Source organism: Belonocnema kinseyi, chromosome 10 (genome assembly GCF_010883055.1).
Source record: "Belonocnema kinseyi isolate 2016_QV_RU_SX_M_011 chromosome 10, B_treatae_v1, whole genome shotgun sequence".
Classification (NCBI taxonomy): Eukaryota; Metazoa; Arthropoda; class Insecta; order Hymenoptera; family Cynipidae; genus Belonocnema; species Belonocnema kinseyi.
The window spans coordinates 101,486,011-101,498,448 of record NC_046666.1 but is presented as its reverse complement, the minus strand read 5'-3'; the positions used below and the strand labels follow the sequence as shown (position 1 = coordinate 101,498,448).

The window sequence follows — 12,438 nt, the reverse complement described above, 5'->3', positions numbered from 1 at the left end:
CTTTTGCCTCGCTCGTCGCGGCGCGGCGTCTGTTCGGTGGGCGAAATGTAAGTTTAAATGTGAGAAGTCTGTAAGGGCCTAATGGTTAATCTCATTTATCTGATGACAGGGGTTGGGATATCCTGTACTTTGCAACGGAGTCATTGGAAAATAAGGATGGTAAGTGTACGGATTCTCGTGCGTTGGAATGTGATCATATGAAAAATGAGGGCTGTTTTAATTTACACTATTTGAAAATTGGGGTATATGAGAACGTCTATGATACGGATTTTTATGTATACGAGGTCTGTCCGGAAAGTATCGGGCCTACCTTTACATCTCCGCCCTGGCGTTATTCTTCATCATCAGGCGGGTGGCATCCTTCAAAGTAATCACCAATTGATTGAATAACACGGTTGCAGCGATGTTTCCACTTCTCGAAACAGTCCTGGAACTCACTTTTAGGGATGGCCTTGAGTACGCTCGTCGCATTATTTTCAACCGTCGTTATGTCATCGAACTGTACCGGACTGTACGGAGGTTGTCGAAGCAATGCGATACTGTGCTTACTCAGAAACTGCTGCACAATAGTTGATGAATGCGCTGGCGCATTATCGTGATGGAGAAGCCAGTAGCCACTTGACCAAAAGTGCGGGCGTTTTCTTCTCACTGCTTCACGTAAACTTTTTAAAATTTGATCGTAATATTCATTATTGATTTCTGACCTGTCGGTGCATATTCGTGATGCAGAACACCTTCATAATCGAAAAAAAACAATCAACATTGGTCGTCGAAGGTCGGCCAGAACGAGAATCACTATCAACATAAGTGCGGCCTGCTTTGAAACGATTATATCTCTCTTTTATTCGTGTTTTGCTCATACACTCATTCCCAAAGGCCTTCTGCATCATCTGAATAGTTTTCGAACTCTTTTTTCCGAGTTTAAAACAAAATTTGATGCAAATTCGTTGATCTTGTTTTTCAGTCATTTTTAACAATCACAAAATTCACCGAACTCAAAAATAGCTTTGTAAACAAAACACGCTGCGCATGAACTATACGTCAGGAAAGTGTCAACGAGCAACCGATAGGTTCGTGAGGCTTTACCGTTGACGTTCATGCCCAGCAGAGGTCTCTCGAACACTATGGCGCGGAGATATAAAGCTTATTGGCAGCCTGGCTTCATATTTAAGCTCGACTTTTAGAGCAGTATCTGCGTTCTGGGGGTCACGAGCTTCTGAAAGGCCCGATATGTTATCAGGTAAACCTCGTTTGAAGGCCTCGAGGGCACAATCATTAAGGGGAGCTAATAATTGTTTAACATTAGGATATTTATCTTCAAGAGCTGCCCGAGCTCCTGATTTTAAGAGAATAACCCTATCGAAGAATTTACTAACATTCTCCTCTATATTGATTCGAATAGTTGAGATTTCATGTAAATACCATAAATAAGATTTTGCAGTGCGAATCGTTGTTTTATATGTTTAATTAGATTGTTAAGTGTTGCAAAATTTTTTCCATGAATACTGTCCCGTGCTGGTCCTTTTAGCAGAGCTAAAACTGGCTTGATATACTGTAATTCACAGTTGGACGGCACCGATGATTCGCCATTTATAATGTCTTGTATGAAATCTGTAACTGGCATGTTCTTGCCATTATAACTGGGTATATTTACGACCCCTTGCTGTATGGCAAAACACTCGGCCATAGATGACATCATTGCTTCACTAAGGGTGCGATTAATGTCACCAGCGAATTGAGTTTGATTGAACTTGTCAAGCATTTTGTGAAATTGGGGTGAATATATAGCAGAGGAAATAACTTATTTACTCGATTTATGGATAAGTTGTAACGAATCAAGCATAAATTCGTATGAATTGGATTTTGTTTTGAACTTAAGGTCAATTAATTCTTTAAGCAGGTAATTTGTTTCCAAAGTTTTCTTTTGTCTCAGAGACAAGACGATGGTTATGTTAAAAAAAAAACCGTTTAAAACATTTATTACTATGTGAGCGAAGGGTGTGCCTATATTCAGTTTGATTACTGACTGACTGGTGCTTTCAGTGCATAGTAGAAAAAGCGGTAAAAGGTTAGACCGTGGCAAACTAATGGATGAAATGACCACGACAAATGTCAGTAGACTGTCTGATCATCAACGCGTGGTATCACTCAACGATCGACTGCCTTCGTTGAGTAAAAAGAGGCAGTAAAGGATAGACACACCTAATTCAATTAATATTGTATAGAATGATATTAAATGTGTTTGTTCATTGAATTTGCAATTTTAACATTCTTTTATCGTTAAAATTGAATGAATTTGAAAATAATAATTCCATTGTAGGATTTCCAGTCACGATAGATTAATTCGTGAAAGAGAGATTCTTACAATGGAATTAACTTGTTTTCCTAGACTCTTAGGAATCTAAATGATAAAGGCAATTAAAGAGTGTGGCGTATTGTAGCTTGTCTTCATGCTACCGCTTGAATAGCCTAAAGCATTGCAGTAATTTAAATTTAGGGAATTTATCAAGACCGAATGAAGGGATTAGATTTGGAAAAGTATTTAAATTTTTCGAATTGATTAGTTTATACCCCTCTTGTTCCCTGTTACTTACAATTTCCTCACCGTTGTGGTATATGCGTATAATTTTGAGTTCAATTGGTAAATTTCGAGACTGATTTTGATAAAAATGTTAGTATCGCAAAATCGATCTTGAACGCGATTGTTGATTGATGATAATGTTGTTATAAACCCTGCACTTGTGCAATCTTGCTACAAAGAGTACACACAAGGTTAATTCAGGGTGTTTCGTAGGATTATTAACAATGGCAGAACTTGCGATCATGCGAAGTATACCAACGCCTATCATCCACTTCGAACTTTGCCTTGCCCCAAGGGTGACCGTGCAACGTATCTAAGGAGGACTTATACTCTCGAGTGCCGATGAATTAGCTGTCTTAAAGTTACACTGAATTTAAATTGTTAATAAAAACACTAAATTTAAATGTCAGTGACTATTCCACCGCTGACACCAAATAAACTCTCATGTCCCGAGCAAAAGGCGAAGGTAGTTTGGAAAGGAGTGAGCAAAAGAGAGCCCAGTGCGCTGATTATGTCAGGTTGGTAAGACCTGACAATTTATTTGTTTGTGGGTACGTGTGTCACTATCGGTCCTATGGGAACCGTGTCAGTTTAAGTGTTCAAATGAGTGAGAGATAGTTAAATTATCATATTATTTATCAGAAAGAATAAGAACCCTACCGGATGTCTGTGTGAATTTATTGTTAAATAAATTCAAGGATGAGTCTTTTCACGAACGTTAACCGGCGGACTGGATTCGGAAAATACTCTACAACGACCGAAAGTCTCAGCCGAAGGGACTTTGGCTCAAAGCTCGACGACAGTATAACAGTATGCCTGCTCGAACGGTAAAGATCATTAACCGGGATATTTCTGGGGTTTATATAGAAAAAGTTTCATTGAAGAGTGAACTATTTTGCCGTGATGTAAAAGTGCATGACTCAGTCAAGGCAGTTCGTACTTCGTGGCTCGAGTTGACAGTATGACTGCTTGACCGGTAAAGACATTAGCAGAGACATTTCTGGGATTTATATAAAAAAGCTTCTTTAAAGAGTCACGTACTGTTACAAATCGGTCACAAGCGACGTACTGTGACAAATCTGTTATAAGTCACATACTCTTAAAATTTAGTTCTTAAAAATGTTTTATTTCCAGTGGATTTCAGGTCACTCGAGTTAAGAATATTTATGTCTTGTCTTCCGAGACTCGTCGCTCTCGTCCTTTCATAATTATGGATTCTGTATGCTACTTATCCGTACTACACACATTTAGTCGAACGCTTTTAATTACTACGTCGTCTGACTACCTGCGTGTTCTTTCACTTTTTGTACCTATGCAGGTGGCTGATGGTTGAACATATATCTTTAATCGTTTAATTTAAGTAAATGTCACGTGTGTACTCGTAATCCAGATACTTGAATTTATCTTCGAATTGGTTGTTGTGTAATTGATTAAGATTATGAATACATTCACATGATAATAGTTATAATTGTAATTATTTTGTAGTGGCAGAATCTGCAATTGCATCCTCTCATTGACTGAGCATATGTTAAGTTATCGGTATTCTCTTGAGTTCTTATACCTGCATGGTAACACTTTTTGTATCTTGTGGTTTCTATCTTACTGACCGTAGCACAGTTACCATAGTTAGGTTCAAATGCAGAGAAAATCGGTAATGCGTTAAAATCTGTAATGGCGTTATATTCCTTTATATGGAATAATGTAGACTGCGCCTATTTTTAGGCGTCACATTGAAATTGTGAAATTTTGGGATGTAACAAAAAGAGATATTTCGGGTTCCAATCGTGTGAAAAACTATGAATTTTGCCGACGTTTCGTGAACATTGCAGTTCACTTCCTCAGGGCTGACCTGAAACTGTGGTATCAGGTTATGCCGTTCTTATGTAGACTCTGTACGATGCCTGTAATTGGACAGAGCGCCCCACAGTGGGGACTAGTCGAACCTGATTGGCCAATCAAAGGTATGAGCTCGGAAGGGAAGTTTGTAAAAGATTTAATAATATCAATTGTATCAGAGATTGGTACTTTCGTAAAAAGAGATACTGTATCGAAACTCAGTACCCAGCAATATGAGTTGAATTCAGAAAAATTAAGAATTTGTATTCCTATGAATACGCGATTTTTCTCCGTCTAAAAATTCCCTAACGGGAACAAAAAAGTGCAAATCCTATTCCTCGCAATCAAATTAGTAGAATTTAACAAAAGCATTTATTTAACCTATTTTTCATTCAGAAATCTTTTTATAACTTATAAATCCGAAAAATATTCAAACTTATATTTATTTACATTTTAATAATTTATTTAAATGTGTGAATTAAAATAATTTTTACTCTAGAGAGGCGGACTTAAATTGATTAAGATTAAATTTTCAAAACTTATATTCCACATGAAGGAATTAAAACAATTTATTACACATGTTTTGTGAACTTATTAGAAAGAATTAAATAATCTCAAAATACAAACACTTTTGGGGAATAGAAGACGTCCCTCTGAGTTGTATCTGTCGGTACAATTACAAGGAATTAAATATATTGAAAACACGTTCTCTTTTGGGTAGTAGAAACCTATGCGGCGGCTGCCATGTTAATAGAAACGAATTAGTTTCTGAAATATCCTATTCTTATAATGACAGTTTAGGCAGATGGAAAAATCGCGCTTTCAAAATAATAGAATATTCTTCACTTTCACGCTGAAATCTGAAAATTTTAATTTTTCTCTATTCAACGCTTATTGCCGGGAATGATATATTGGGGTTGAATATGAACCTGTTGTATCTTTTTGATTAAGTCAAATGAGTTTTTGACGTCATTGATAGTTCCCTGTAAAAGGATTTAGTTTTGTAGCAAGGAAGCGTGCTAGTTTGTAAGCTGGAGAGTTTATTGCGCTGACGATCAGTCTGAGTGGAATTTCATGTAGTAAATTTGAAATACGAATGTATTTTAAAATTAATATTTGAACCATATCAGATCGTTATTAGAATACATTTCTATTAAGTTTTATATACTTTTCTGATAATCTTTTAGATAATTCTATTGGGTACAAATTTTTTCTAACAGTGAAGTATCTAATTTGATGCATCTTTTTGTAATAAAGCTACAGCAATGGAATTTTGCTCATCTTGACTTGGTTTTTCAAAACTTCTGCTTTTCTTCAATGTAGTCTTTCGTGTGCTGAATAGGCTTCTTTGAGGTTCAATTTTCTTGTTAGCAGGTTCTTTCGTTTGCCTAGGTGCCGCTATAAACTCTTGTCGAAGGACATTTATTGCCAACTTTTTCTCCTGAGATTTGTACATTAGTTGGTGTATCATCTAAAATAAAAGGGAAATTATATGGACACTTCTAAATGAAAACCCTAATACTCATAAGGGGCCGTATTTAAATTATGTAACGGATTATAGGCCCAATCAAATACCCCTCCTACCCCCTGTAACAAAACTTAACAAAATATTTCTACCCCTCCTCCCCCTGTTAATGTACGCAATTTTTATTTTCCAGAAATGTTTTGCTAGTTATTGCTAGTAGAAGTAGACAGGGGGTCCAGACCTTCATTTTAAAAATTCCCTGATGTTTACTTGAATAATTTTTTAATTTTTCTTCATTAATATTCAAATTCCAACGAAATAATTGAAATTTTAACATAATATTTCAATTTTCTACCTCAAGCTATAAATTCCCAACAAAAAAGTGTTATAGTTTATATTTCAATCAAAAAAGAACAAAATCATACCAAAAAAATAATTTGATAACCAAAAAGACGAATTTTCAATAACTGAAGATTCTTCACTCAAGAAAGAAATAAAAGTTTATATAAATAATACAACCTTTAAGACAAAAGAAGAATTTCCTATACATAAATTGAATTTTCAAACCAAAAATATGACTTCTGAGCAAAAAATAAATTTCACACGAAACTGGCGCATTTTTACCAAAGAAAAATGAAATTTTGAACCAAGAAAATTATTTCTTCACCATAAAAAAGGAAAATTTTCAAACTAAAAGATCAATCTTTAAAAAATGATTAAAAGTTACATTTTCAGTTCAAAAATTAATCTGAAACAAAAAAAGGCTTTTCCAGTAAAAAGTTAAATTTTCAAAGAAAGACATAAGCCTTTAAGCAAAAAAATTTAGTTTTAACAATGTAGCTTAACTTTAAAAAATTATAAAAAATATTAATTTTCAACGTAATAATTAAACTTTCAACCAAAGAGATGAACTTTTAACTAGAAATGTAAATTCTGAAAAAGAAATGATTTATAAACAAATTGATTCAACCAAATCTTTCAAACAAAAACTTGCATTTGTACCCAAGAAAGATAATATTTTTACTAAAACAGAGCACTTTTTACGATAAAAGACCATTTTTTCTAAGTTCAACTTTTACCAAGAAAATATTTTATTTCATTTTTAACACAAACTACAAATTTTAAACAAAAATTCAATTCTCTACGGATTAGCTACATTTTCAAACATTTTCAACCAAACAGTTGCATGAGTCATGAGGTCGTAATAAAGACGTTCTAATCTAGTCCCATAAAGTATATCTTAAAGATGTTATCAATACGGCTTAAGGATGTCTTTAAAAGGTTATATATCTCTGGCATTTCGTCGTCTTAAGGATGTCTTGAAAGGATATCCAAGGGACATTGTCGTAAGTATGTCCCAAGGACATCTTTGAAGCGTCTTGTATAAGATTATCATTATTCGAAATTAACCCAAATTCAAAGTATTTCTATATTTTTCTCTCACAAGACTTGAATGCTTAAATGCTCTGAAATATTACAAAAAACTATTTGAGACTTAATTTTTAAGATTTATTTTTTAACGTTCAACTTAGAAATATTTCGTCTTTGAGATTTCTCTAAGTTTTATTGTGAAAATGTGATCGAAACCAAAAACATCCTCTAGAGTAAGCCCGAAACTGTTCTAAAAGTGGAAAAACTGTTTTTTCATAAATTTATAAATTACACGGAGATATCCTAAAATCATCATAAAGACACCATGAAGACGTCGTATGTGATTTCTGTTCAAAGTTTCAGTTCAATGCGCATAGGAGTTCCACTAGGTCACGTGTGAAATATGAAATACCACAACCCTAGAATAGGTAGAGTGTTCTTTTTTAGGACTTTTTAGGCTTACCTGAAGAAATATAATATACAGGATACATTATGATTTGAATTAGGGAATTCTGATAAATTACAAGAATCAAATTTCTTTAATGAAGTACTTTTGAGGACTGTGCGCGTACGTCGGCCAATTTCAGTTTGCGCATCTCATCCTAGGCGCACAACGATTTTTCGTCAGTGTTGCTCGTTGCTGCTAGGCCGCACAGTCGCCATCACTGTTCTCGCCATAACTGTTTTTGTCAAATGTCCACGTTTTGAGACCCCCTGAATCCGAAAAACAGGTTTTTACGAATGTGCCTGTCTGTCCGTCCGTGGATGGTTTTTTTTTGTTAGCACGATAACTTTCGAAAGAATTGATCAGATCTGATTCTGCTTCGGCACACTTTTTCAGCACCCGAAAAGAAAGAACGAGCTCATTAACTTGCCATTTTGTATAAAAACTCAATGATTGAGCACATTTCCAAAATTTTCGGAACCATGTTTTTTCCAGCTTTTGAAATTCTATTTACAGTTTTCCATAGTATTTTGAAACACAAACAATTTATATATATGACTTTTCTCAATAAAATCAAAATTGTAAGAGTTATAGCATTTTCAAAATCCTAAAAAACAAACGAAAATTAACATTTTAAGATAAACAACGCATGATATGAAAAAAATGTATGAGTAAATAAATGTTTCTTTCTGGGAGCCTTACAATGTTATCATAACAACTTTTTTTAGCATAACAACTTTTGAAAATTCTATGTATGGTTTTCCGTAGCACTCAGAGACACGAACAATTTATCTCAACGACTTTTTTCTTTAAAAGAAAAATTATTAAAGTTATAACATTTTCAAACCCTCAAAAAACAAACGATAATTAACATTTTAAACTAAGCAACGCACGATATAAAAATAGTCGGTAGAATAAAATGTTAATTTTTTAAAGCCCTACAATATTATTCTGTTTCGACATTGAATTTCATACTCTTAATGGCTCACATTATACTCACAATATCGTAGGATATATAAAGACGTTTTTAGGACGTCCTTTTGATGTCCTGGTGCCCACAGGGAGGTCTTGCACTTTTTAGCCTGAAAAAATAATCATGTCTCTTATAGGTCTTTTTGGGGTATCTTTAGGGCCAGCCCTGCGGGCATCTTTGGGATAACTGTAGGCTAGACATAGAACGTCTTTAGGACGTCCTAAAATTGTTTTTATCACGACCCTGGGAGTTAGACGCCAATGTCCAAGAATGCCCAGGACATTTAAAGACGTCCAAAGACATCATTAGGATGTTCCGGTGCCCACTGGGTTAAATCACTATCACGTGTGAAAGTGCGTTTGCATTCTATGCACATAAAATTATCTATGTTTATGGATACATTAATCTAACTTGAATGGTATAAAACTCAAAATAATGTAACAATTTCGCTTGCATGTCATTCAAAACGATCGCGTTAAGAAACTTGGATACGAAACTTGCCGATTGCTCCCGAGCGCAAAGTATCAGTTGGGGTGTAGACGCTTCTATGAATGAGCGGCAGAACGAAGTGCGTGCACAATGTGTCGCTCTCTGCAATCGCGCGTGCAAACGCTCTTGAAGACCGTTACGCGCACGACGGCCGAGGGACGATGTGCCTTCCATAGACGGAATTAATGTCCTGGAAACTGAAAGCCCTCTACGGACGGAAGATTTAACTGTAATTTCCCACAATTCCCTGCGCATCCTTCTCAATCTCAAGATGGCCGTTTCGACAAAATCAACACTTTATAACAGCCGGTCGAAAATAGTTTTTGTTGATAAACAATCGTTCCGTTCTTTTAAAAAACTATGGAAATAGATGTGCAAAACACTCTTCCGAAAGATCTGCTAAAAAAATTCGACTCCTCTGCTCATCAGTAACATCTGAAAGGCTTGAAAGCGTGTCTCTATTTGTGGTTTGAAGGAGTTGCGTTCGCGAGTTTGAATTTTTCGAGACTCGAAGAAACTGAAAAATTTTCTGAGCTTCCAAAATCAAAATAAAAGTCTTCAAAAATATATATATATATTAATTAATGCTCCTCAAACTAATATTTTTAAACATAATTCTAATTATAATTAAAGGAATCCATTCATTTGCAATTTCGAGATTCCATATAGCCGGTACGTTGGTCGCTAGACGGTCGGGTGGGCAACCCGGTAAGAAGAAAAGAATAGAGAAAAATTTAATATTTTCAGATTTAAGTGAAAGAGTGAGCATTTTTTAACCTTTTTTTTCGAATGTGCTAATTTTCCATCGTGAGAAGTACCCAACGAAAGAATAGGTTTATCTCCGAAACCAGCTCTTTTTTATTTCCTTAACGATTGACACTTTTGTTTTATTCCAGACAGGCCAATATATTTTCCACTTTTTTAATTCCTTTTAACCCGATCAGTAGACACACATTTCATGGTTATTTTTAATTCCATACTTACATGCTGTATTTTCGACTTATTCAGTTCCCTCTAATATGTCCACAAAATATGTGCACTTACATAGCTTGTATTCCTCCGTGTGCAACATAAGTTTAGAAATTTAATTTTTTATCTGCCATAACGGTTGAGTAATTTTAATTTTAATATTTTATATTGTTTAAATAAACTATAGATTTAATAATATAATAGAATAGTAATAAATTCTATTTATAATGTTGTGTAAGGTAAAGAAAACTGATTTGTCTTCAAGCAGAATTATAAAAATATTCTTTGAAAATACTACAAATTATTTCTATTTACATAATTAGTTTATATTTAGGGTGGGACTTTCAACGGAGGAAAATTCACATATTAATGGGAATTCAGTTTCTGAAATTTTCTTAATTCTTCTCTTCTTACCAGGAATATTGCCAGCCATGGCGCTTACACCGAGCTACTCATGTGCTTGAACAGTGGTGCTGTCAATCGGACTGCGTACCGGCGCATAGGATGGCACCACGCTGACTTTTTGTTATCCGTATTAATATATGAAAACATTTATTCTTGTGATTTTTACTGAAAAAATAAAAGTTATTAGTATTATAAAAGTATTTTGTTTCTACGTTTTTTTGGTGTTTTTGTGTTGTATTTTTTAACTTATCCTTTAATTTGTACTATTTAAATTATGCATCTGAACACGTAAATGTATCAGCGATTGAGCAAGGAAAAAGTAAATTTTCAGTTTGATTATTAACTTACTGAAAGAAATTCTCTTTGGCCGCAAAACGATTTTTTCTTACGTCTTTGGCTGAAAAACAAAATATATTAATAGGAATTATCGATATAAAACATATAAATTATATTTATAAACGGTATGAGTGCATGAATCACTGTTTTCAAGCGATGAAAGTAACAATATGATTTGACAATTTAAATAAATTAAGGAATATTCTGAATAAATAGACATCGGTCCATGCACTTATGCAGCAGATTCCTTAACATTCGTATGGGTTTATGGCCTGCTACTTCTGCTATTGCTTTTCGCTTACTCGCCCTTGCTGCTCTTTAATCAGAATTTTTTGCTGCTTAGTCTTCTTTGCAGAGATTCTATTACCCTTGTCGACACTGAAATTCGATGCATTTTGGCTTTAAATAGAGATCTGAGGACAAAGACTCTGTGTTCATGGCAAGGATCAGATCTAGAGAACTTTTTTGGGTATATTATACCCGTCTTGAGAATCGAATTTTTCTCGAGCATGTCCAAAATTCCATACTGATGACGTTTCGCAGTTACGCAACGTTCAAACGTGAGTAAATTTTCTGTTACAATTTCGCGAAATTTCTCAGAAGGCTTCTTAAGTAGTCACTTTGTAATTAGTTTTAGACTCGTACTCTCGGGACACTATGTAGGTATCATTTCCATCTCCTGATGCTTTTAAGGGCTTCAGAAGTTGGTCGAAACAAGGACTATACGACCACTTCTTCGTGGCTACGTGGGCAGACCAACCAGCAAAGTATGATAAAGAACTTCCTTCATACGTACTACTGTATGATTGAAAAAGCATCTCTGCTTCCGTGGAACGGAGTAATTTTTTAACCTTTTTTGGCAAAAGAGTACCATTATCAGAGCTTTCATCAGTGGAGCCATCGTGAGCTGTGTCCACATCGACACCAACAACATCGTCGTGACCGTTACCGCCACCGACACTGTCGTCATCTTCAAGGGCAGTATACTTTCCGCTCCCGAGCTTCACAGGTCGGCACCGGCTGAGGGGAGCGAACGTCCGGTTCCACTGTACGGACTCAGTGATCCCAGATCTGAAACGAGACGTGGTCCAATACTATGACACGTCTATGTACGTGTAAATATGGTAGGAGACGATATACATGCCTGGGTTGCGCGCGCAACCCATTCCTCCTCTTCTGTATTTGAAAACTTGAAGGTGCACGATTGCGGGTCGGAATACTTCGACGGTTCCATTTATATTTCTATCTGCTTTGAAATAAAATGAAGAGATTGGCATTTTAATATTTTCAGATTTCGATGCTGGACTGTCGATTCTATATATATTATTAATGATAATATTATAATTATGTTATATTATAATAGTATTATTTAAATCTTGATCCGCATTTGAAAGAAATTAAAGAAATTGGTGATTTTGGAATTCATCTCGTTTGGATGAAAACTCTATTATTTGATTGAAAAATTAATTATTTTGTTGAAAATGTAACTATTTTGTAAAAAAAAGTCCTCTTTTCTATCACAAGTTCAACTACTTTGTTAAAATTTTTATTTCTTTTATTTGAAGGTT

At 34.9% G+C, this 12,438-nt stretch overlaps 1 protein-coding gene across 1 annotated transcript in view; it reads right to left on the bottom strand.

The window, feature by feature from the left end:
* Positions 1 to 5,608: 5,608 nt before the first annotated feature.
* LOC117181510 overlaps positions 5,609 to 12,438 on the bottom strand; it is a 31,568-nt gene continuing 24,738 nt past the window's right edge. Inside the window, exons 2-3 of the mRNA XM_033374266.1 lie at positions 10,883 to 10,931; positions 5,609 to 5,888 (exon numbers count right to left, since the gene is read on the bottom strand). Coding sequence (XP_033230157.1) covers positions 5,646 to 5,888; positions 10,883 to 10,931 — 292 coding nt within the window. The 3' untranslated portion in view covers positions 5,609 to 5,645. The remainder of the gene's footprint in view (positions 5,889 to 10,882; positions 10,932 to 12,438) is intronic.